The sequence below is a fragment of the Anas acuta genome, chromosome 2 (assembly GCF_963932015.1).
Source record: "Anas acuta chromosome 2, bAnaAcu1.1, whole genome shotgun sequence".
NCBI lineage: Eukaryota > Metazoa > Chordata > Aves > Anseriformes > Anatidae > Anas > Anas acuta.
The window spans coordinates 90,342,147-90,368,857 of record NC_088980.1 but is presented as its reverse complement, the minus strand read 5'-3'; the positions used below and the strand labels follow the sequence as shown (position 1 = coordinate 90,368,857).

The 26,711-nt window shown below is 40.2% G+C and overlaps 1 protein-coding gene across 8 annotated transcripts in view; it reads left to right on the top strand.

Annotated features, from left to right (window-relative positions):
• EPB41L4B (erythrocyte membrane protein band 4.1 like 4B) overlaps positions 1–26,711 on the top strand; it is a 164,084-nt gene that overhangs the window by 55,836 nt on the left and 81,537 nt on the right. For all 8 annotated transcript variants that reach the window (XM_068671148.1, XM_068671150.1, XM_068671151.1 and 5 more), the window contains exons 3-15: positions 8,784–8,826; positions 10,894–10,972; positions 14,119–14,163; positions 14,911–14,963; positions 19,706–19,826; positions 20,429–20,516; positions 21,547–21,635; positions 21,966–22,035; positions 22,208–22,377; positions 22,474–22,583; positions 23,830–23,860; positions 24,615–24,648; positions 25,482–25,549. In XM_068671148.1, the coding sequence (XP_068527249.1) occupies positions 8,784–8,826; positions 10,894–10,972; positions 14,119–14,163; positions 14,911–14,963; positions 19,706–19,826; positions 20,429–20,516; positions 21,547–21,635; positions 21,966–22,035; positions 22,208–22,377; positions 22,474–22,583; positions 23,830–23,860; positions 24,615–24,648; positions 25,482–25,549 (1,001 nt within the window). The remainder of the gene's footprint in view (positions 1–8,783; positions 8,827–10,893; positions 10,973–14,118; positions 14,164–14,910; positions 14,964–19,705; positions 19,827–20,428; positions 20,517–21,546; positions 21,636–21,965; positions 22,036–22,207; positions 22,378–22,473; positions 22,584–23,829; positions 23,861–24,614; positions 24,649–25,481; positions 25,550–26,711) is intronic.

The window sequence follows — 26,711 nt, the reverse complement described above, 5'->3', positions numbered from 1 at the left end:
GAGGTGTAAAGTGTGATTGGATGCTTTGCAGCTCCACATAGCTTGTGCTCAAGAAAATTCCAGTGCTTGTGGAGACCCAAGTGGCTGGTCTTGAGCACATTTCACTTAATTCACTAATTCCTGCTCTGTTCTGCACAGTAGTTACAATTGGCAAAATAAATAAAATAAAAAAGCTTTATGGTTGAGGCTTAATTCTTTCACAGAGTGGATGCCATAGAACATTCGTGTTGTTTCAAGTATTTAAGGACAGGGGTGAAAGTAAAGAAAAAATTTTTTTTTTTTTTTGTAATCAAGGTAGGACCATAAAACTGGAGTCCACACAAAAAAAAAAAAAAAAAAAGTATGCTGTGGCAAAGATGGACTGCTTCTATGCTTGGTCATTGGGAAAAGATACATGCACTTGAGTGGATTCACAAAAGCATTCAAGGGTCAGCAGAGTGTGTCCAGTGAAGATTAAGTGGATACTTGAGAACAGCAGACCACGTTTGCAACAGAATAATGGACTGCCAGCCTCCTCACGGATGGGATGTTTGATGCTTTCAGATGACAAGCTAGGACAAAAGGACTTCTTGGTTTAAAGTGCATCAAGTTGCTGCTCTTACCAAGAACTCTTAAAAGGGCAAGGGATGAGAACAGCTGAAGCATCTGAGGATCTTTTCATGAAAAAGGGGATCCTTTTACTGGAGTACAAGCTGGAGCTGAGAGAGTCCAACCATGGAGGTGAAGAAAAGACAGAGCTTACTGTCTCCTGGTAATAGTGGTCACTGTGTCTCTAGGGAGATGGGAAACCTGCAGGGATGGCACAGGACACCTGAGTGTCTCACATTGTTAGTTCATACTGGCAGGTTTGCATCACTCATCAACTTTTTATATACCTTACAGTGATATTTGTAGGGTTCCTTGTCTTACTTTTGCAGCCATATGGAAGTGCCTGCAGTGGGCTTTTTGGAAGAGTCAGCTGAAACTAGTAACTACATTAAAAGGTTGCTTACATTCGGGGATGGAACGGGGGAATCTGGATGCCGAATGTTGACTTCTTGATCTGAATGACTTCTTGATTGAATGAGTCAGATACTTAAAACAAACAGAAAACAGTGCTTTGACAGGGCCAAAGCATTCAGGTGCTATTTTGTGTTAAAAAGAGGCACCCCCATCCATATTCTTTTATAAGTTTATTCAGAAGCTTTTTTGCATAATGGAAATGGTAAAAAGTAAAATAAGTTTTCATGAATGTTCATTCAGGAGATGGCATTACAAAACTTTCTCTCCCTCTCAAATTGTTTCTGACATCGTGGTAATTGCACGAGTGACTTAGTTATGCTTTTTCTGGTTTCCTCAAATGGCTTTTTTGCTGGCCTTCCTGTCATCCTCTGCTTTTTCCGTGGAAAGGCACAGTTCTTCTCCTGACTCTACAAAAGCCCTGAGAAAGTGATCTACAGATCAAATAGGCTTCAACACACTCCGGTCAGAAAACAGGACTGCTGGAACAGGAACTAATTTCTTCCTCAGCTTTCTGTGCTCTTCCCAAGCATGAAATTTAGGCATCTGTATTGCCTTTGAGATAAAGGTAATCATTAGGTTTTTTGAGTTCCTTTCTGATGATGATATTAGAGTACTTTTTCAGCCCAGAGCTGCAGACTCCCAAGGTACCATGGGCTGTTTCTTAGCATTTCACAGAAGTGAACTAAGAGGAAAGCAAGGCTATTGGCAGCCAGCTTGAATTAACTGTATGAGAATCTTCATCTCCACTGGAACATTTTTAGGAGCTGGCATAGAGGAAAACTGAAAATTACTGGCACGCTGCAAACACCTTCCTTTCATTGCAGGAATAGAATATCTTTTTCTGAACATAGCTTGTGTTTAAATATTTTCTTAGCTTATCTCTGTATCATTATCAGTAGCAAGAGCTGTTGCAAAGTTTTTGGGTTTTAATTTGGAGGGAGGTTGCCTCTATTCATGGTATTTGCAGTCCAGGCAAATTTTTTTTAGAATTAACCAACTGATCACCCTCCCCTCGTTATCTGGGAAGACTAGGGGCTGCATCTGCTAGATCACTGAGCAGCACATGAAGTACAAGGTGACATCTGGGAACGTCCAGCCTTGTTTGGTCAAGGTCAGATACCCAGTAGGACAACGACTCCACAGCCTCTCTCTATACCTCTTCTGTCTGCACACCCCTGTAGGGATAGTCTTCTCCTTTCATCTAGCTGTGATGTTTCTACCTTTAAGTGTGGGCCTGGTGCCACTCATCTTTCTGACATTGCGCACCTCTGAGAAGACTTAAGACCTTCTCTATACCCTCCCAGTAGGCAGCTATAGTCAGCCATCAGGTCCACCCCCAAGCCTTCTCTCCTTAATGCTGACCAAAAGAGTTCCCTCAGCCTGCCCTTGCCTGCTGTGTGCCCCAGGCCATCGCTATTTTCAGTGCCTTGGGCTGGGCCCACACTGCACACATTGGTATCTTTCCTGCACTGGGGAGAGCAGAAGGGGATGTGGGAGTCCAGATGCAGTTGCAAAATGACGAGAGAGAGAGAGAAGGTTGTTTTCTTTTTTTTTTTAATAATTTTTATTTTTATTATTATTTATTGCCCAGTCTTGGGAAGAATTCCTAATGAAATGTCTTCAATGGACCTTAATGCATTCTAGTAATTCTTCCAGGCAGACCCAGAGTCTTCTGTTGCTTCAGGGGAGCAGTCGTCTCCCTAACTGTGTTGATTGATCTGCTCCTGTTCTTTGTGCACTGCCATGGACAATGTGTCTTTGTCTTCAAGCATCCATTGGGTAGCCTTCTTGTCCTCAGACTGAGATACCCCCCCAGACTTCAGGACCCAAGGCCCACAGTGGCACTCTTGGGGGACAGTGGGGAAAGCTCCTGTAACCCCAGTGCAGTGGTGGGAAGGAAGGACATGCTGCAGGCAAGCCTGCAAGCTCTCCCAGCAACAAAGGAATCACTGACTGCTAGGAGAACTTGCAGACAAACCTGCAAGATATCTATGGATGTCCTCTGCCAGCTGCTTCTGCGCATGGAGGCCATGCTGCATATATGGAGTAGTTCAGGTGTTCCTGCGGTACCACTGATGTGGCTGCCCAGCAGGGAGTCCTGGCACACTGGTGTTGTGCCATGTTATCTGTGGTGGTGCATGTCTTCACTGGTTCTTCTTCATCCTGAGGTGGATCTACCTCCATGGGCTCCACATTGTCAGTCGCATTGCAGGGTACTGCTCCTTTGTCACAGGCACTATTTCTCCTCCACATGCTCTTCATGGCGCATGGCTTCTCCTCTTTGCCGCTGAAATCTGTTTTCTCCTGTGCCACACAAAAGGTGAGCAGCCACTTCTGGTGGTCCTCCTTCCAGCTAAGCTTAGCTGTCACCAGAAAGCCCTGAAGCTCGGCGAGTGGTAAGCCAGCCACAGGGGAGGCTCGTAGAGCTCAAAATGGAAGGTGCTACATTGCTTGGGCTCTTTGCCCCAGTGCCCAAGCCCATGCTCTTAAGGCATGAATGCCTAGCAGGACGAGGGAAGAGCAGCGAACTCCATGAAGCCCATGGCTTCAGCAAGGCCCACAGCAGTGCCCCACCATATCCCCAAAGGGGTGAGGCGCAGCCAGCCTGGTGCCTTCAGAGCTGCCATCCCCATGGCTGTGTGCAGCCCCAGCCCTGCTGCTCAGCACATGGCCGCTCCCACCCCGTGCCTCAGGGCCCTCTGCCCTCCCCCTGGGCACACTCGGTGCAGGGGGCCTCGCAGCATGCCTGCTCTTCCAGTGCCTAAAGCTGGAAGCCTGGAAAATGCCCTGCTGTGAAAGCAGGAGAGGGGCTGAGGGAGAAGGGCTCCTTTACTGGTGTGCCCCCACGCCATTTAGCTTGCCAGAGAGACAGGCTGCCCTGCCTTCCACCTCCCCTCGCGTAGCCTGGGCTCCAGCTGCCCCATAAGCTAAATGCTTTCTGGTACAGACTGGGGAGCTCACCAGCTCACCCTGCCCTCCCAGTATGCTGGCACAGCTCAGGCTGGGCGTCTCCAGGGCTTCCTCCTTCAGGCACCACCGTGGACGCCCTGGGCTTTTTTCTACAGAGTTGCCCCTCAGCCACTCACAGTACTGCAGGCACCCCCAGCCTTGTTCCCCAGTGGGCACAGGGTGCTCTAATTGTCTGCTTTGATCTCACAAAATCCTCATTAAAATAATTTCTTTAGCTGGTTGAGGTCCCCTGGTTGGCAAGGTGCCTGTGTAGCAGTGCTCTCCGTAGCCATCAGTAACCCTGTATGGGGCGTTCTGTCCCATCACCAAGTTTTCTAATAAAGCTATTAGCTACTGTTGGCCTGGGTGTTCATTAAATCTTAAGTTGTAAGCAATTTATCTGAAAGTTATTTTGCTCTGTCTGCAATTTCAAGTGCAACATGGCTTCTTTGACCTATCCTGGAAAGTTTATATGGGGTTTAAGGAGCCATCTCGTCTCAGCTTTGAACTCAGAGGAGCTTATACTCTTTCTAATTCCATGCTTGTCTAGTCCCTGATTTTCTGTGCAACCCTAATTCTGGTTCAGGTTTCTGTTACTACGAGAATAATATTTCAAAGTTGACCTTCAGAAGGAAAGAGAAAGGGTTAATTCTCTTTTGTTAGTTCCTATGTTCTTAATGTGTGGACCCAAACTCTGATTTACAGGATAGGGTATTTATTGGACTTTATTTCCCTCTTTTTTTTTTTTTTTTGGTTTGTTTCTTGTTTCTTTTTTTCTTTTTTTTTTTTTTGGGGGGGGGGGGGGGGGTTGGGTAAGGTGTGGGTGATTCCTTTCTCCCATATATGACAAATTTATCCTCTCTGCTTTAGAAAGCCGCATGGCTAATAGCAGGTAGTTTGGTAGGTTTCAGGTGCCTAAGAAATCAGGTAGTAAGAAGATGTTAGAAGGGATAATTGATTTCTGGTTTAAAGCTTGCCAGCTTTTATTTAGAACACCTTCTCTTCTGAACATGAACATTTACCAGTTTTGGCTCCTTCTTTTCCTTCAGAAAAGATTTATTTTCTGAATTTCCTTCAGTTCCTTCAGAAATGACTTGTAAAGCATTTAACAATATTTTTTTCAGACAGCAAATAAGACTTCCAGTAAGAAAGGGCTTTCTGGTTTTGATAGTTAAGTATATAAATAAGCATAAGGGAAAGCAGTCCTTTCCAGGTGTTCGTGCATTTTAAACTAGCAAAGCAAGCCAACCAGAAAGGGTCAAACCCAATTTTTTTCCTTTACAGGTCACCTCTGTTATAGATCAAGACCAGGACTTTTCATTCTTTTATGAAGCAAGTGGGGAGCCAGTGGAATTTGCAAAGCACAGGTGTGTGATGGGTTTGTGTCAACCACTGATACTCCCTCTTTCAGTTAATTTTTAGCAGTCACTGTGGTCCTTATGCAGACTGCTCCAGTAACTACAGATTATCTGCTATATATTGACACAAATACATCTTTACCTTCCTGTATGACTATTAGGTTTTGAGAAAATATTGGTTGCTATCACTTAAGAAGCGTTGAAATATTTATTTTTTCATCTTCAGTTAGATGAAGTGAATGATCAATTGGGGAATGTGCTGAGATAAGTCTGTGCTACCAGTATTTTAATAAATCTTTTAAAAAATAATAATGTGGAACTGAATGGTATGTATTTTCCATTTGTATGGCTGCCTGGTAGAAATTGCTAATCCTTTCTTTAAAAATTCAGCACTTGAATCTCAACCAGTGACTACTCTTTCCTATGGTACTAACTAATATAAAACATTATTCATTTGACTAAAGAAAGTAAATGTATTGGGATTACACAGAATGTAAGGGGGCTAATCCAGCAACTGAAGTTTTAGTGTACCTGACAGAATCAGAATAATCATGAAACTTGAATACCTGCAGTTTGACCGTGTTTTGATTTTGTATTGTTTTTTTTTCCCTTACCATAGGTAAAGGAGCTTAGGTGCTATCTTCATGTTGTAACGTAGTCTTAAATCAATTAATCCATTTCCTTCTCTTTGTTCTGCACTCGAGCTTTTGAGTCCAGTCTAGATTTGGTGAATGTATTGTATATCATCAGCCTCGATCCTACACTGTGAGATCCAAAGTTGTGTCTCCTTGAGTTTGTACCCTGCAATACCATGCAGATGTTTAGCCAGAGCACAAGGTAGGCAAAGGTACAGACACAGTTGATAGGAGAACAAAAGCTCCCTCTGTTTCTATTCAGTTCCTGGTGAGACTTCTGAATCCACTTTATTTTCCTGTTCTGAAGTCAGTAACTGGTATAGTGTATAGGCCAGCACGGACCCTTTTGGCTTTAGTTAGAATGCCATGAAATCTTCAACCCAGTGTTTGGAGGTTTTCTTCTGCTTCATTAAGAAGTGTTTATGAGATTACTTGCTACGCCCTCAAAGTATTCAAGCCTTCAGACCTCTCACTTGTAGCCTTCATTGCCTCACAGATCAGTGCATTAGCTTTTCTTGACATGCACACTGGGTTCCTGCTTACAACAACCGTCTAGGCAATTGAGGTGAAAAGGAAGAATAGGGTGGCAAAATTACTAGAGCTCAGAGGGACATTTGGAAAGCTGACATGATTTCCAGTGTGAAGAAGCCCTCAGTATCTGAGACAAAGGAATGTTGAAATTCAGCCCGATTTCTCACAGAAGTTGCACAAAGTATATGACTTTAATCAGCATTAGTTCACAAATCTTCATAAACTGCCAGGCCTGGGGACACTAGGCCAAGCATACTGCCAGTCGATGGCCTACCTCTGTGTTTTTACTTTGTGATCTGTGTGGTGGCCCTGTCACCACCATAATGTGGCATGGGTAAAATGGTCTCACTTCTGAAGAAAGATGGCGTTAATGCTTGCTGTGTTTCATCTCCTGGAGCAGTCTGGCTCTCTGACTTCTGGGGTACAGAGAATGAGTGGCCCACTGCAGATGGTGTCCTGCCTAGGCTGTGGTCTCATTTCATGGCCTGAGCGAGTAGTTCCTAGAGTCTTAACTATTTATAAGCCTCCTTTACAGTATTTACATTTATGATTAATCATTGGAAACTTGCTGCTATACTAATTCTAGTATACCTACAGCGCCACATTCTCAGATTAGGATGGTTTTATTACCTATTGCTTTATTAGAAATTATTGTAGTTGGACTGTGTGGTGCTGATTTCTGAACACAGTACTAAGGAGCCACAGATGAAAAGGTATTGGAGATTTTCTCCTGTAGCACAGATGTTTTTTCGTGGTTTTTATTAACATGAAGCTAAACTTTTCTTTTAATTGAACCAGTATACATTGGCTTTGTGACTTGTTTATCTCCAGCAAAAATGAGTAGTGAAGAGAGGCAATTTTGCAGTTAGGTATTTGAAGTATACAAAACTAATTTGCCCTGGAGGTGTGAAAGTAACAGGCTTGTATAATTTCTGCTGTTTGTTTTTTTCTTTTTGATTATTTTTCATTATCAGAAATTTGCCATTTTGTAAAGCTTCTGTAAACTGATGTAGTTCCTTGTATAATTCTTCATAAGAGAGCAAAGTAGTAAAAAAATAAATTGCTTGCAACTCTAAGGAATATACTTTTATGAGCTGCTGTAATGTTTATTTCCACTCTGGTAGTGATTTCTCAGATTGTAAGGATCAATTAATTGGCAGCCTCACCTAAGGAGGTCTAGCAAGTCTAGTGTAAATAAAAGCACTTTCACAATATTTATGGTTTCTCTCCCTCTTTTTTTTTTTTTTTTTTGGAGATTTATTTACCTTAGGGATCTCAAGCTGGCAAACTTTCAAGCTATACCCATTTATCCTGTTAAATAATTTTGTCTTTGTTTAGGACATAATCAATTCCTACATTTCTATCTAACATTTTTTTTTCACAGATATTTAGCCATAATAAGGCTGTGTTAATGAAGTAATTAGGAGTTATTTCTCTTTTTTTCTGAAAATGCAAATGCTCTCACAGGGAAAAAGGAAGGTTTTTCTCTGCCAAGATTTTGTTCAATGGTACCTACTTTATTATTTTAAAATTAATATATGCATATAGAAGAAGAAGAATGTTTATTTCATGGAAGTCCAGATGGTGTTTTATTACCTTGCGTGGTAGCAGTATTTATATGGGGGTTCTTCAGATCAAGCCTCACAGGAGGAGATGGTGCACAGTCAAAGATTTAAACTACATTTACACTAGAGAGCGTTTATGGCTACTCTTCTGTAGGTACAACTTACACTGATGAGAGAGTGTATGAATTTTGGTGGGAGACATACTTTTTTGTCATCACAGGTGTGCCTATTTAACAGCTTGGGGGGCAAATATAACCCAATTTTCCCTAAATGCTATTAGTGGGGGTTCATCCTTATCTTGAAAACCATGGCTATTGAGCAGTAGAAGGCAGGACTATACAGGATCTAGAGGGTTTCCATGAAATAAAGGAGCTGAAAGGAGAATGAAATCCAAGGGTTGGGCCTGTTATTCTCAGGGCAGTTGTTGAACCTGGGCACAGAACTGTATTTTCCTTACATGCCACTGTTTTAAGGTTTTGGACTTTGAGCTTTCTTCTCTCAAAAGGAGTGAAACTTCCCAGGCAGTACAGATATATATAAGTCAGGCTTTCCATCTTGAAAAAAAGATGCCTGTCAGCTGGTAAATGTGCAAATAAACACTTCTGCAAATGCACAGAAGTTTAGCAAATAGACATGGCAATATTACTGTTGAATTTTACTGTAATTAGTTTCTTGTGATGGCAAAATCCTGGAATAGAACTGCTTTTAAACACTGATTTTTCTTTTTTTTTTTCTTTTTTTAGCATTGGTTGGACCATTCTAAATTCATTAAGAAGCAAATAAAAAGTAAGTGCCATGTCTATGTCTGTTTATTTTGTTACTTCCTTAAGAGTTTGAACTTGGAGTATTTGAATGTGATTGTGTAAATATGGCCTTTAACAGACTGAATATTTCTTAGAAAATAGATTTAATTTAATGGCTAATTGGCTGGCTGTGTCTGTATGTCAAAATGCAAGAGCACTTACAAGTAATAGACCAGTCTTCTGCACCCTCATTAAACATGTCCTGTTTGTTTGAGATAGAGTAGGTTGCCAGGTAATTTTAGTCTGATCTGTGAAATCAGGTTGCCTGGACACAGATCTTGGTTTCTGTCACTGTTTCTGATCCATAACAGGCTTTGTGATTTTTTTTTTTTGGGGGGATGAGTAAATGGAAGATATTTTATTCTGTAACACTGATTGTCTTTTTTTGTGCATTATGTTAAAACTAGCAGAAATATCTGGTGTTTCATCAAAGGGAGTTTTGAACAGAGGGGTTGGCTTCACCAATGAGTTTTCTGTGGATGTTTGCTAAGGTGCACAAGTTGTTCCTGGAGCTCTAATAATCTAGTTGCAGGCTTGGGTGCAGAGCAGGATCAGCACTAACCTGTTTTGTTAATATGCTCCAATTGGTAACAGCTGTAGGCCAATTGATAATATTGTTTCCGTAAGATTAAAATGCAGTGTTCTGCAAGGGAGTTGTTGACCAGATTACAGGACCTCACAAAGGTGGGTCTTGATTGCTTCAGTGATGCTTTGCCTTTGTTTCTAATAAGCATCAGGATATCTATACAAATATAGATACACACACACATACATATATATATCTTATTATTTATTTATTTGTGAATAGTGAAGCCCTTCTTCAAAGGCCTTTAAGACGTTCTGTTTTCACCCCACAGCATGTGGGTGTCATTCTGCTAGAATAGGTAGTAAAGATACCGTTACGGGTAATTTCGTGTTGGGTGGCCTTCTCTCACCTTTTCATCAGATGGCTTTACCATTAAGTGGCTAAGTGTTTTGCAGGTGCGCTTTCTTAAATAGCTTTGTCTTTTTCTTGATCTGTCTTAAAATGTAGAGAATCTACAGTTCTGTAACACCTTTGACCAGCTTAGTTGCAGTATTTTGTCTGAGTTTAATTTGTGAAGTGCCTGCATTGAAAACAAATTGGCTGAGCCGTGACGTGAGGAGCCCTGAAGAGTAAAGCAATGCGATGAGTGCTGTAAAGCTCTGCCTCACAACAGGATGCATTCCATTACCATGAATTCAGCAGGTGCTCCGAGAAGAGTTCCCCTTTCAGGATGGATGTTGCTCACTGCTCTGGTTTGCCCCCTGGCAGTGAACAGATAAGAGTCATTACCTTGCTGATCCAAACCTACCAGTGGCGCCCAGTTGTCAGCCTGGAGTACTGTAACCTGTCTTCTTGGAGCTGTCCTTGGGGACGAAGTCAAAGCTCTAATAATTAGAGTTTTGGCTGCAAGTCTTTCAGTAAAATAGATGGGTAATAGACACATACATACTGTGTTGGTGTTGTGTTACAGAAAAGTTTAAAAAGGTGAAAAAGTCATTTTTCCAGCACTTCAGATACTTGCAGGCTGTCAGTCTAGAAGATGAGACAGAGGCAGATAAGGATGCGTTGGTCAGTCTCATGTTAGTAGTGATGTGTGTTGATAATTTAACAAAACTGATGTATTTGATTATTTTTTTAGTTGTTTGTGCCCAGTAGCAGGAAGCATCACTCTTTCCCCTCTCGTTCCTTCCCTCACCCCTCAGCAACTGGCAGTGTACCTGGAACTTGCTGTCATTCATAGCATGTTACAGGGCACGTGTCTCTGAATAAAAATGGGTTTCCCAAATGTACTGCTGCTTGATTAATGCAATGATTAGAGTATCATAAGGCATGGTAGTCCTCTATTGTATATTGGCATGCATCTTAAAATTTAATGACATGAAATGTTTGCTTCTTTGAAGAATTTGAAAGCGTACTTCATTTGGGGTTTCTTTGGTTGTGGGGTGGTGACTGCTGCTCTGCTTTAGCAGAACCACAACTAGTGTAAACTTTTTTTTTTCCCTTTTAAAATCTCTGCGTATACAGTTGGACCTCCGTACACGTTGCATTTTCGAATTAAGTACTATTCATCAGAACCGAACAACCTTCATGAGGAGTTTACAAGGTAAGAGCTACGCGTGGTTCAATGACGCCTTGCCCTGAGACTCAGAGGTGATTTAATAATGATGCAAAAGCAGCAGGAATATGGGAAGAACAGACTGCTTGAGTTGCCTGGGTGGTTGATTGAATCTCTTTCACTTTCCCACGTGGTGCAGAAGGTATAAATGCTGCGTTGCGTAAAGACGTCTTAAAATACCCAGGGATCTTTTACTTAAATCTGGTAGGCTGTTTTCTGGGCTGTGAACACTACCCCTTGCTGGGCTCGCAGTACCCAGGTGTGATCTGGAGGATATTCTGAAAACTGGGAAAGGAACACCTGGAGGAGAGGGGTGCCATCCTTCTGTCATCTTGGTGTGGCAATCATATACCTTAATGTTCCTTTATCATTTTTGGATCTGTTTCTCGCAGTGGGGCACTTTCTATATCTTCTCGTTTGCTTGGTAATAATCACAGTACTCCCAGTCAAGTTTAGGATGTTCAAGGATTGTTAATTGTTCTAGTTCACGTCCCTGTGATGTTTACAGGAAACTTGGGTTTGCTGGCCTGTGTTTATGGTCTCTTGTCCTATCAGCGCTGTTGACCAATTATTTTTGTCACTGCCTAAGACAAGAAGATCAAAGAGCTAATTGTCACCAACTTACTATGGGACTGCTATGGAGGCCTTAGTATCCATTATCAATTTAGTGCAGCAGTGGTGATCCAAAGGAAAGGCATATTCCTATACAACACATAATTAACCTACAGAACTCCCTGCCAATTACATGATTGAGTGTAAGATCTTAGTTCAAAACCCAAGATGACTTTTGGGCTTCTCTAATGAGAAAATGCAGTTAAATTAGTAGGGATAATATGTGTTTTCTGAAAATTGATATGTCTTCATACATCGGGGTATGTCTGACAGGTATTAAATTTCCCCTGTGGTCAAATTATTCCATTACTGTCTACCACAAGATTTCTTGCATAATCCTCTGAAGCTTACAATCCTAGTTACTGTGAGTGGTGGATTTCTGAGCTGTGTGATCGAGTAAGACATTTCCTCTGAAAGTATTAACATCTGATTCTTTGTGATCTAATTATTGCTGAAAGGTAACATTTTGAAAGACTATTTTAATTGGAAAAGCACTTTAATCACATAAATTTTAAGTGCTACGAACATATACATTTTTAAATTATAAGTTTGACAGATACCACTGCAAAACTGTGGATGAAAGATGAAAATGAGTTGGAAATTGATTTTACTCTGAAAAAATAGCTGTAGTTTTTCTTCTATATTGAGGGAAAGTAATTTTGAATGCTGCCGTTTTTCTTTTTTTTCTTGTTTTTTTTTAGAATCTTTATGCTGGCAGGGTCATATTTTCCATGTATCACACGTATCATGTTGAGTAAAAGTAAAGATTAACAACTATATATATATATATATATATATATATATATATATATATATATATATATATATATATATATATATATATAACTATAGTATATAGTCAGAATTTTTCCAAGTGGAAGTGGAATGGGAGGAAGAGGAGGAAGAAAAATGATCATTAACAACAGTAACCATGAAACTGGGGGTAGTTGTTAAGGGGTTCCCTGCACAGATGTTTTTAGTAGGATATTCAGTTCCTATTGCAGCTGTAAACGTTGCACTCATAATTATCACAGTAATGTGGAAGTGGTGAAACCCTTCGCCCCACTCTGTCTTTTCTTGATTGATTTTCTTGATTGATTTTCTTTGTTGAAAACAACTGAAATCCGGCACATTTTGGATGATACCTACTGTTGCTTTTATGGGACCTGGTTAAGTTAAGATAGATAAACAACAGAGGAATGTGTCTGTACATGCGTGTTGTGAAGAATTTTTAAGGTATGCTGCCCTGGAATACCAACAGGTGAGGTGCAGATGCTTGTCCGTCTGCATACAGAAAAGGAGCAGAAGCCATCGCAACCAGAGCAGAGCTGCAGTGCTGCACACTGAGCTGGCGCTGATGAGAAACACTGCTCAGATTTTTCTTGCAAAATCAGATGAGTTCATGGGACAGCAGATCATCAGGGAGAAACAATAGGAACAGGAAATATACTTGTCTGTCGTTAATCTACGCGTGCAAATACCCAGGTTTGGCAAGTCAGGTATTAGCCAAGTACATGAATCAGAAATGTGACACAGAGCTAAATTGGATAAATCTCATTCTGCTTTAGTGTATCACAAGAAATCTTTTTAATCTTCCTTTTCAGTTCTGTTCTCCTGTCTGTTTCCAACCATTCATTCTTCACCACATTCACAGCACGTCCTCAGTGATGCAAAGCACTTTGTCTTTCTAGCATCCTGTGTAAAGATAGGAGAGGTTCTCCTTTACCTGGTTGACAGCAGTGCTTCATGCCTTCTTGTCTTGCTGTGCTCATCATTGCAAGCCTCACCCTCAGTGTGCAGAGCAGTGCAGAGCCTGCTTGTGCCGTCCTGTCCTGTACAGAGCTGTCGTGTGGCCTCGGGCACTTCTGCATGCCTCAGACCTCAGCTCTGCGTGGCTGTGAAACATGAAGCATGCCTAGAGCTGGAGATTAACAGGAGCTTAAAATACTACAGTTTGCAGGCTGTAAATACCTACTTGGCCTTCAAAATAAATGTGTGGGCTCCTTGGAATTCAGGTTTCTGTTATTCAGAGCTCTTCTGTCATTTAAAGTGAACATTTGGTCTGAACTTTTTCCTTTAGCCCAGCTTTGATTTCTTCCATGTTCTGTATTTCTGTTTGAGGAGGTAACCTCAGAAGTCTTCATGCCTTAGATTAGTTCATCATAGTTTAGTTCTTGCCTGAACTGGGCAAGAACAGTTCAGAAAAACATGGGATTGTCAGTAACTTTTAGGTTGCTCCTTTGTGTGCTTGGAGTGGAGCACAGTGTTTGTGACCTGGAGGTGGATGATGTACTGGGCACAAGCAGTAGGTGAATAAGAGTCCCTTCTTGAAGTGTAGCAAAAGTTTAAGGAACTTTGAAGGTGGCAAGGTATGTCTGAATGATCCCAAAGGCCCTTTTGTTTAAGAGGAAAGTAATGAAACTGTTGTGACTACTCAATGAGTTGGGGTATTTTTCCAGCCTTTGGGGCTAGAAGGGTGACACTGTTATATAGTTCTGACTTTTTCAATTTTTATTTGTCAGGTACCTGTTTGTATTACAGCTCCGACAAGACATTCTTTCAGGGAAGTAAGTACCTCTTTGCTCTTGCAGCTGTAATTTAAAGTATTTATAATAGTTAATCTCTTAATGACATAAAAATTTACTTTGTGTGATCTTTTCCATTCTTTATGGGATTCATGCACAGATTATAAATGTGGTGTACGTTTCTATAAGCATTTCTTCCCTTTAGGATACAGAAACGTATGACTTTGTGTAAATATAACTGAAAACTAAAATGGGTAAACACCTTCTGAGGATTGAGCAGGTGATAGAAATATATAAATAGGGCAAAGACTGTCCTGATTTTTATGACTTTAAAATGTATAAGCTTGCCGTATTTTTCAGTCTGACAAGTAAACTAGAAGAGGAAAAGATAATGAAGTGCATCACTCTTTGTACAAGTGAATGCTTCAGAAAATATTTTGTATGTTTATAGTCTCACCCTGGCCAATAAATTCATATCTGATCTTTATTGTTATAATTAAAAATAATGAAAACCAACATGGTTGTCTCTATTACTCGAGCTTGTTTTATAGTAAACTATATCATGTGTTCGGCACTACTGAGACTGTACCAAATGAGAAAATAATCATATGCAAGGAAAAATTAATTTCAGACGTTTTATATCATTAATAGCTTGTGTTTTAAGAGATCTTGTGGAAGTTTGCGTGTCCCTTTCATCTGTCAGACTGCTTTTTAGCTGTTTGGCAAGAAGTCACTTAGGAAAAAAAATACATTGTTTTTATAGCTTGTTTTTTCTTTTTTTTTTTTAAGACTGAAATGCCCGTATGAAACTGCTGTTGAACTAGCAGCTCTGTGTCTTCAAGGTATGCAGCCTTTTGAAAGTGATTTGCCTTAATGTATTTAAAATGTTCACCTACTGGTTTCTTCTCACCCTTGGTTACTACTGTTTTCTCACTGATAATATATTGATGCCATTTCTTTATATGAGGAGAAGAATTTCAGGGAGATGGCTTTTGTGTCTTCCCTCCACTCATAACTCCTGAACAATATATGCCATACAACATATGCCATACACATTTGACAAGGGAAAAGAGCCTCAAAAGCATGAGAGAACAAAGGTTTCATAGAAACCAGGGGCTGAGCAGAGAAGGGAAACCACAAATAGCTCCCTACTGAAGGAGAAGCTGTGGTGTGTGCACAGTGTTATCTGCTGAGCCTGAAGTTGGCCCAGCAGTACACGCTTTATGGTATGCCAGCCCCTGCAGGTGTAGCCTTCAATATGGGCTTCCTGTTGTCTGTCCCATGCTTGGGAGAGATCCTAAGCATGTGGAACAGGAGATGGTTGTAGCACAAGGGAGCGAAAGGCTCCTTCTCCTGGGGCGGAGAGAAGTACATGGAAGGATGAGAATTAAGGTTCATTTGAGGCAGTTTGTTTTGCAGGTAGGGAGGAAACTTGTGTAATGAAGCTTCAAGTTCATTTTTTCTAAAAGAAAGTGTCATGATCTGGATCATTCTACACTTATCAGCAGCAAAATGAACTGAAGTGAGAAATACTGTTCTTGTTCCGCTGGTGGCTGGCAATGACACATGGAGTCATGCTACTAAGAGGCAGAGTCTCAAAGTTTAACAGAGCAATGAAAATGACTCTGATTCTAGATGGACTTGACAGTTAAAACTGGGAATTCATTTCCAAACAGCAACAGGTATAAATCTTGAGGCAGAAGGTTATGTCTGGCTTTCCATTTGCACCTGCCTGGGACAGCTCTGATAGCTAGGTGTGCAAAGAACTGCTGCAGGCAAACTCTGTTTGTGGTTTTGAGGTGGAGAAAATCTGGAGCCTGTATTTGATTCATTACTTCAGTTTTCACAGATAAAAACAACGGTAACCTCACCCCTGGTCTAAGCGAGGACAACCAAGCAAAGAACGATAGGTTGATGCCTCAACATTTTGGATAGTAATTAACACCTGTGATTACTAACTAAACATAATAAAATAGCCATCCATCATCCATTTGTGGAATATAGGTACTTATAATGTCTCCAATTAGGTATCAAAGCTAAGACTTCTGGACACTGTATGTGGGAACATACCAGAGTTGTGGTGGTATTTTTACATTTTTCTGCAATCTATTTTTGTTTTCTACTATCTTGACCTCATTGCAATAATTTTTTCCAAAATTGTTTTACCTACTACAACTGATTTATTATTTCTGCTGGCTTATGCTATAATTAGCATTTTTCTGTAACATTTATTGCATTTTTATTGATGCTGGAATCTTTTAATTCAGCAGAAGAGTCTAAAGAAATGTCAAGCGCTTATTCCCTCCCCAGTAGGTTACCTTTACCCTGAACAATCCAATCTTTCTGCTTAGTTTGGCTGTCCTCGAGGTAAGGAATAAGCTAAAAGGCTACTGAGGAATAGGTACTCTAAAACCTCTGAAAAAGAGCCCTCTTCTATTTATAGGACATATTTCAGTTTCACTATGTTTTCTTTATCAAGGAGATTGTTATGCTATGTTAATTCTTTCTTTGTTTCAAACAACAGTTTTGCAGGCTGGCATTTTGCATGAATCCTCTTTCAAACATAAATCATTGCTTTGTTGCCAGCCCTGTGAAGGAATTCTCTGGAAAACGACACTGATTTGCAGTATGGCATAACTTGGAAAGCAGATGCCTAATCACATGCTTTAATTAGGGGTTAGCCACGTAACGGTTATAAACAAAAAATACTTGAGTTATCACTGGTAGAATAAGTTTTTAACTACCTCATTAGTCTTGTACGGATTTTGTATTTAATCAGGTATGCTTTTGAAAGTAGTAATTAAACTCAAAAGGAAAAACTTTTTCTCAGCTTTCCAGCTTTCAATTTAGAATTGAAAGACAATCATCAGATCTCTTCATATAAATACTGTAAACTTTTTTCCCTCTGTATAAATGAATCAACAGGGTATTTACTATGAACATGTTTTTGCACTTTTCAGAAACTTCTAGAAACTTCTTTTTAAAAGTTGTCTCCAGTTCATGCAGTTATTTATTTAAGAACATGGGTAATGAATATAAACATGCTATGTAACCCCTACTCCCCCAATAAAGAGAGGAAAAGAGGATGGGGCACGCCAAAGTATGATGTTCTGGCATAAAACCCCAAAGAAAGAGATGGGTCCTCTGCTGTCCCCATGTTTTGAAAAATATTAGTGCTCCTGAACCAGATGTTGGAGAATCCACCACATCTTTGGGGAGGTTATTCCAAAGATTCATTGTTCTCACTGTAAAATATTTTTACTCTTGTATCCAGTCAGGACATCCCCTGGTACAACTCGTACCCATTGCCTCTTGTCTTTTCCACGTGTCTCCTGGTAAAAAGGGAGTCTGTCATCTTCATTTGCTGCTCTTCAGGTGCTGGAACATAGTGATGGTCTCTTCTCGGAGCCTCCTTTCCTCCTGGCTGAACAAACACAGTTCTCTCAGTCTATCCTCATATGGCAGGCTTTCCAGTCCTCTGATCGTCCCAGTTTGGGCCTTTTTCAGCCTGCCCATACGTCTTTGGGATAGCGGGGACCAAAACTGAACGCAGTGCTCCAGGCGTGGCCTGACAAGTGCAGAGTGGGATAATTGAGAGTGGGACTTCACTGTCTCAGCTGGTGATGCCCATACTGGTGCAACCCAGGTTCTCAGTGGCTTTCCTGGCAGGGGCAGCACACTGTTCACCCATACTGAGTTTAGTATCCACCAGGACCCCAAAGTCCCTTTCCACACAACTGCTGCCTAGCCACGCAGGCTTTTTCTTACTAGCTGTTGTTCTCAAGACCATTTCTTAGAGCTCTACAGATCAGAAGGATGACAATTTATTTGCCAGAAAATGAGTAAATAGTAAGTGCAGCTATTGAGAAACAAGGCTGGTTGTTTTTTTTCCCCTTGTTAAATGAAATAGTAACACCTTTGCTTCCTTGCTTCTGCCGTAGCACCTCCTGGCGTATTTTGTCCTACGTGCTCATGATACTTTTGAACGGAGTTTCTCATCTTTACATGTCCTCCTTATGGCATAATCAGCTTTCATTCCCAGCCTTCTCTCAGTTAAATGGTAGAGAAATCGCCCATGTTTTTCCTAGATGGTTGTCAACACATCAGACTTGGTTTCTTACTCTCTCTTTTTTTTTTCCCTCTTTTTTCCTTTGAAGTCCTTACTGATGTGTTTGTAGCTCCCCTCTTACGTACTGGAGATTGGACTGCCAGTAATTCTTAGCACCATCTGTGTTAAATAGGCTTCCAATTTAGATAACACAGCAGCAAAGCTGAGATATCTGTTGAAGATGTATAGATAAGAATACTGGAACTAACCATGGAAGAATACTGGTGAAAAGGAAAGGGGAAAAAAAATGTGTTACAAATGAAGATCAGTGAACTCTGTTTAATATCCTCAGGAATGCCAAATGTCGAAGCCAGGGCTAAATGTTTGAGCAGAGCTCGAGTACTCAAACACCTTTGTTTAAGGGATCACATTTTCCATGTAAATTCATACGTTTTAATGTATCCTGCTAGGTATTTTGGAAACTTAAGAAACTTTATTTCCTTTAAATATTTCAAAATCCAGAAAAGTGGCTGAATAAACGATTTATGAATCTTGGTTAGAAGTTTTTGCACATGGTGTGTAAAACTGCCCTGAAGCACTGAAACTGTTTTCTTCAAGGGCTTTCATTTCCCTCTATATTTTCCTGAAGAGGCACCGACTTAAAAAGCACTGGTTTGGAATCACAGCAAATGTCAGGTGATGTGGTATTGCTGAAGAGTGTATTTGCCACTGCTGTTTGTGTCTCAGACCTGAAGCAGTGGCATTACAGTGTCTGTGAGGCTGAGAGGTTCCCGGAGCAAGGCATGTCTCAGGCACAACACAGCTAAGGGCACAAGTCATTGAGACACTTAACACCTGCATCTCCTCCTGAGCTCAGCAGAGCTTGCAAGAGTTCTGCTCCTAGAAAAAAAAAATATAGCAGGCCCTACCTAAGTAAGTAGAAAGTGATACCTCAATTATGGAGATACTTCAGCATTGCTTTCCTTAAAAATTACTTCATCTGAATATTACATCACCATCGTGGTTTAAAACAAACAAACCTTACCAGTAGTTTCTTGAGAATGGGCATTGTCTTTGTGTTTGGATGGTTACCCTAATGTAACAAAGCAAGCAGCAGAATGGGGAATGTTTGGAATGAGAAGTATGATGTCATTGCAGCCAGAGGAAATTTCAAAGTAACCTTTTCTGAAACAGTAGTGCATTGATTTTTTTTTCTTTTAATAGAAACTTTATTTCCTTTAAATACGTAAAAATCCAGAGAAGTGGCTGCAGTTCTTAAATGTTAGAATTGCTTACCAAGAGCTTAAACTGCTCTTGTAAATGAGTTTATTTCATTTTGCTGTAAGAAGTGTTTTGAGTTTGTGGTGGGGTTTATGATTGTTTTTAATATAAAATATCAGCAAAAATGTATTCTTCTACAACATACTTAAACAGATGAACTATAACTATCTTTGTGACAATTATTAAATTTAGTGTTTCTGATCATCCTGTTTTTTTTCTTTGTTTTTTTTTAACTTTCCAACTGATTCATTACAGCTGAGCTGGGAGAGTGTGAACACCCAGAGCACACACCAGAACTAGTGTCTGAATTCAGGTTTGCACCAAACCAGACTGAAGCAATGGAATTTGACATTTTCCAGAAATGGAAAGAGTGCAGGTAGGATACCTGTGTGGGAGTGGTGTCTAGCAACAGAATGTTTTCTTTTCTTCCAAAGTCTACAAAGTCTACAAGTGTCCCCTTAGCAAACATAAAACAGCAGTTACGTGAGTTGAGAAGTATACTAGACAGAAACCTCCTCCCCAGAAATAATTAGTTTTTAGTTCAGGGAAGGTTGGTGGGGTTGAGGGTTTTTGTTTGTCTTTTCATTAGGTCATTTTGTAACAGTTCAAGCAGTCTTTTTTTTTTTTTTTTTTTTTTTTTTACTGTTGGAAACAATCCTTTCTCTTTCATGCACACACACAGTTCTGTGTCCAGGATAGTAGCAAAAACTTTTTGTGTGCTTTAGTAAATATGGTACATTTCAGTGATCCTGTCTTACCTGAGCTCTCATCCTTATTGGCAGTTTTAGACCTTTTTAAGTTTTTGTCTCTCTGATCTATTTTCACTTGGAGAGAAGAAGGTAAAAGCATAAGATATCCTTGAAATTCCTTTAGTGTCATTAAGATTAAAGGCTTGAAGAAAAGGAGCAGGGAAACAAATTTTAAAATCTCTAAAACAGACAAAAACTTTGTATTTTAAACTAATTTTTATATTCTTAGGGGAAAGAGCCCAGCGCAGGCTGAATTGTGCTACTTGAATAAAGCAAAATGGCTAGAAATGTATGGTGTAGATATGCATGTAGTTAAGGTAAGACACATCTTGTATTTTATTTTACTAAGATGGGGCCAGAAAATTGAATGGAGATGCCGTTGGCAATCCAGGCAAAATTGTCTGAATTCAGGCAATGTCACTTAATTTAATATACTGTCAATTAACATAAAATGTTAATTACCAGTTTGGGTACCAGGGGGAAAAAAATAAGATAATAAACCAAACATAGAAGCTCAAACACGTTCCCTACTCATTCCCTAGACTCGCCTTCAGTCCAGCACTACTCTCCCTTCTTCCTACCATCAACTCCCCCTTTTTCCTGCAGGTTACACTCAGTCCCTCCCAAGGCAAGCCATAAGGTTGGGGTCATCTGCATAACAGTTTATTTGTGCTGCTTATTATTTCTTTCTCACTTCTCTTTGCTGAGCTGTGCTTGTTACTGCTGCGTGGGTTGCCCACAGGCTTATGTTCCCTCAAGGCCATCCCTACCCCTGGGTGTTCTGTGTGGGCTGCAGTCCCTGGGGGCTATCCCTTCCCCAGTGTGAGGTGCCTGTGGGCCACAGCTCCTCAGGGTTAGACCTGCCCTGGTGTGGATCACTTATAGGCCATAGTTTCTCAGCAGTGTCCCTGCCATGGTGTGAAGTGGCTGTGGGCCCTCAGATGTACCATAGGCCCTCCTGTGTGGACAGGCTCTTCCCAGGAGTGCATCTCCAGTCATGTCCCTTTCCACATGTCTTTTCCCACGTTCCTCAAATTTTCCCTTCTATGCCAACTTCCCCTGGCAGCTACAGCTTGCTCTCAAACATGTGGGAGCTGTTTAAGAGCTCCTTGGGTATCAAAGCTGTCTGAGGCAGCACAAAACTTCCTCTCACAAAGGGTGCCCTTCAGTCATCTGCTGCCAAAGCTCTCTGGTTTACACCTGACACAATTGTGTATTCTTCTGCTCTGTAACATTAAAAAATGCAAACTTAATTATAAAGTTTAAAACCTCTGAATTTTGATACACTATATAGAAGATTTACACTACTAACTGCATATTGATTATTGATTCTGTGCTTGCTTGTAGGGAAGAGACGGTTGTGAATATGCTCTTGGACTGACGCCAACAGGCATATTGATCTTTGAAGGAGCAAATAAAATAGGCCTGTTCTTTTGGTAATCTGCTTTTGTTTTATATTCCTCTCTGTTAAAATGTTGTAATTCTTCTTTACATAAAGAGGTCTTGACTGTATTTTGTAATGAAGATTGAATCTACAAGTTGAAAATAGATCAGAAGTTAAATTGGCCTGGTTAGAAGTACAGCTAGCAAATAATGTGAAATACTTGTTAAAATATAGTTGCATTTCCAGGGCTTCATAACAAAAGCATTGTTGTATTCTGAGGTGTTTCAGGATTGCAAATCCCTCACACAGTTTGGGAGATTGTCCTAGATTACAAAATTATATTTTTTTCCATTAATTTTCCGTTTCTTTCCTGTGTGTTTAGGCCTAAAATCACAAAAATGGACTTTAAAAAGAGCAAACTAACACTTGTGGTTGTAGAAGATGATGAACAGGTAAATTTCTTCACTTTCTTTGGCCTGATCCAACAACGTGCAGAGAGTGCTTGGACTGATGAGAACACAAGGGAGACTCAGCACACTGTTGGACCAGGCTGCATTTCTCTTACCACAAGCAGTAACTAATACCATGCATGCCAACTTCCAAAGCTTTTGTTTCTGCATTTAGGGCAGAGAGCAAGAGCACACATTTGTTTTCCGGTTAGACAGTGCCAAAACGTGCAAACATTTGTGGAAGTGTGCAGTGGAGCACCATGCTTTCTTCAGACTACGAGCCCCAGCAAATAGTAAATCTAGTAGATCTGACTTCATAAGGCTGGGATCACGCTTCAGATTCAGGTATTTAGCAAAGTAACAACAAGATACTTGTTTTACAGAGGAGCAGGTACGGCATCCAGCAAAAGGCAGCAGTTAACTTTATTTTTGTATTTTAAGTGGGCGGACAGAGTATCAAGCCACGCATGGGACAAGGTTACGCAGAACTAGCACGTTTGAAAGACGGCCCAGCAAGCGATACCCTTCTCGAAGGCATTCGACGTTTAAAGGCAAGTGTAGATGTGTTTGCTGAACATGCAGGTGTCATGCAGGTGTTAACTCGTGAGACAAATGTCATATTACAGCCATAAAATCTGCATCAAAATATAAACAGAAAAACACAATGTCAGACCACTTAAATATCAGAACTGACATGTTTTTTCCTCCCCGGTCAGAGTCTGTCATTCAAATCTACTGGTTTTAATCTCTGACTATGCTTAATTCTTCTATTCCCCCATCTTTGGAGAATGAGGTATCTATGGTTCCTTTTGTTGCTCAGTAGAGGAGAGAGGAAAGGTTGCATCAAACTCAAATGAGAGAAAGCGTGTAACATGCTAACGTGCTCTTTGGAAAAGTGTACTTGTCATCATCAAGGGTGGAGTGGTGTCCAAAAGCCTCACTGACTTGTTTATCTAGCCAGACAGTTTTAGGGTTATTGAGTTTCACTGTGCAGTTGTTGCTGCTTTGCTGACTCTACATGATCTGTTTGTTTTTTTCTGGGGGGGGGGGGGGGGGGGGGGGGGGGGGGGGCGGTCCTTTGGGGACCCAGGAGTTGGACTCGATACTTGTGGATCCCTTCCAACTTGATTATTGTACAATTCTATGATTCCAGACCCTGAACGTAACCACCTTTCACTGGGACTTGAAGCATACTGAATTTGAATGCAATGACAAGAAATCGATTTCTCTTTATGGCTTTGTCATTTTTGCATCATAACTTAAGATGAGATTTTTATTCCTTGTAGAAAAACCTAGGAAGGAGCACTGCAAGACATCCCCCTCTAAATTACTTTAGGCTGGAGGTATAGTTGCTGTTTGGAGCAGAGTGAGCTGATAGTCCCTTAGGATGTCTTTGGATTCCTGTGCGTTCCTAGAATATGAACCTCAGTTCAATTAAAAGTCCTTGTGGTATTACGGGGGCATGTTTACTTCCTCCTCATGTACAAAGGCAGGGAGAAAGGACAGCAAGCATGAATGCTTTCTAGAGGCTACCAGCCCCTCCCTTCCTCGTTAGTATGTCTCTATTTTAAGGCCTCACAAACTAACTGAATTTTTGAGATGGTGTTATTTGTTACATGAGAGTCAATTATGTGGTACATGTGGATGGTTTCATAACTGTTCTGGGTTCTGACAATTTCATGCAAATGTCTGTACGAGTATTCCCTTAAGCTGTAGCGTGACATCGCAATGACAATAGCTGTAAAATGACTGATGTTTCACATGCCTTACATTTTTTTTGTTTGTTTGATTTTTAAGCAAACAATCCTGTGAAAGCAGCACAACTGTGGTAAGTGACTGTCCAGGTTCTCTTTACCTATCAATTGCTGTTGCCAGGCAAAAAAAGATTCTAAACACCATTTCTACGTAAGGATTTATTGACACAAATTCCCTGGTGTAGGATGAATTGCTTGGGGATCTGTCATTATGCAGCACCAGATTCTCCTTGGGGACTGCCTCGGAGGCTTTAAGCACTTCCATGTTTTTTATTTATTTTTTCCTTTTGTGTTTGAGATCAGATTAAAGTAAAGCATATTTCCTTTCTGCTTATTCCTGTTATGCTAAGTTATCTGGCATTACTTGTTCCTGCTTCATGAATGTAAAATGAAGAACAGAGTTTTGCAGCATAATTGCTATGGCTTGTATCTTGGACAAACTATTGTTAGTTTGTGAGTAAGTTAGTTTGTTATTGTTAGTAAGGACCATTATGTCCTTAAGTGTGTGAATTTTACTTAACTGTAATGCTTCCTTGAAGCATAGAACCCTGATGTATGGGAAACTGACCTGGAAGTTTTAATAAAAATTAATAATTTGTTAGTGCAAGTAAACTGTTTTGGCTGCACAATTGAGTTAAATACGAGTAAGAATAATGCTTCTTCTTATAACTAACAGATCTTAAGCAGACCTAGCAGAATTCAGCCAGGAATGTATCTTCCATTGGACATTTTTTTTTTTTTTTTAGTACTAATCTAAAAGGCATTTGTTTTGTATATCTTTGGGTTTTGTCAGTCTTGATTACATAAGTTATTTTTTCCTTCCCGTAGTGCTAAAAATACTCCTGAAGTTCATAATTACCAGGTAAGCATAACAATTTTGGAGGAGAATATTAAGTTGTAGTTCTTTTATTTAGGGGCAAATGTTTCTTCCATCTGTAATTAGGACAAGTGTTCCGCTCCCCTTTCCTTCCTCTGGGGTGAGTTCAGAAATAAGCAGCATCAGACTGGGGGGAGTTCAGGGGAAAGTGAAGTGGGCTGTTCTGCCTCGCGTCCCCTGTGTGCTTGGATGCTCTGCTAGCTGAATACACTCCACTGGCCATCCTCTTTCCCTTCCCTTTCTGTGAAATCACAGGTTAGAGCCTGTGGGACTGTGCATGTGGTGGACCCCAAGAGACTGCTCTGTGAGCAACACTTTTTTTGTAGAGCATCTCAGATTGGAGGAGCCCTCACAAGCTCAGAGTTGTGATTATTTTCACCATAGCAACACTTAAAGAGTTCATTGCTGGTCAATTGTTTGTGGGGTGTTTTTGTTGGATATGAGAGAGAAATGCTGTCACCAAAGATTGGTGACCTTCTGAAGGCAGCTGCCATAATAACCTTTCTCACTCACCACCTTTGATTAAAGATGACATTCCTCTGGTGTGCTTTTTATGAGAAGCACTAGATGTGTCAGGTTATCTCTCAAACAGAAAAGCAATTTTCTCTGCGTTTGTCCATGAACGTGTCCTAATGAGCAAGCTCATCACTAAGAGGTCTCACGTATATGCCAAATGGCATGGGAGAAGGTCTGAAACAGTGGGGCTTACAGGGCTCACAGGTAGCGTGTTCCTCGTGGCTCCAGGAAAATAAAAAGTTGAAATTACTAAGGAGTTCTTATATGATTTCATTAACCAGGTTTAATGTTTTCCCTTCCAGCCACAGTATCATCCTAATATACATCCTGCTCAGCCACACTGGCATCCACACACCCCTGTGAATGTAAGGTAAGCAAACCTCACTTCATGGAAAAGATTATTACTTCTTAATTTATCTAAATCTGTTAGTGTGAAGCTTTGGTGAGTGTATCAGGTGATTTTCTGCACATGAAAGGCAAACAGAAGTTAGAAAGGCGATCGAGTGAACAGATTCTTGCATTACAGCACTTCTTTCATCTTTTGCAAGAAATGTACATGGAAAAATAAAGTGTACATTGAATAATGTATCAGGCACTTTACAGATAACTGGTGGAATTACTTAGAACATGTATTTTTTGAGAAGTATTTGACACAAATATTCCTGTTCATGTTGTTGTGCTGTTTTGATAGTTTAGAAATTAAGTGAAAATAAATTTTTGGAAGAAATTCAATCCAATGAGTTTGGTGGAATGGGCAGGTGAAGGCACACACCTGATGGTGGATATGTGACTGTGCATGTATGTGTGATAGCTGCTATTTTATCCTAATAGAAAGAAACTTTCTTAGGTTGTTCAGATTTTTAGGTAAATAATTAATTGTCTTGACCAAAAAAGCCTTAATCTTCATTTCTATTCATTTTACATTTTAATCTTATATGCTTACATCAGAACTGCTAGGTTTTGTTCTTAGTGTGAGTGATTCTGGAGGTAAAGCTAGGCTTAAAATGGATGAAAAGACAATTTGGCCTCAGTTTGAGAATCAGGAAAGGGGCAGATATTTTAATAGAAGTACTGATTAGGCAGAGAAGCACTCATTGTCATCTCAGAATTCCTCACATAAAGCAGTAAATCAGATATTAAAATTGTTAGAAACAGAAGAATGTTTAAATCAGATAATTAACTTTGCCTGTATTTCATGTTCAAGGTTTTTCCCGGTTTTAAGGTTTACATGTCCATTTTTTGTCATTTAAAATTTCCAATTTCAAATTACCCACGATCAACTACTGATGGAGGTTAATGATTTTAAAGTCATTTGAGGTTTTGCTGAATTTTTTTCTAAAGATTTTTTTCACGTAAGACACATTTTAAAGCCAAATAGTTCACCCTGGAGCAGAGTGATACTGAAATAAGCACAATAATGTATTGTGAAGTATATAGACAATCTCCCACTTCAGCTGCCTGGGCAAAGATTAAGACCAGTGAAATATGAACAATGGCTCTTTTATAGCTAGGCTTGTAAGTCTAAAAAACAT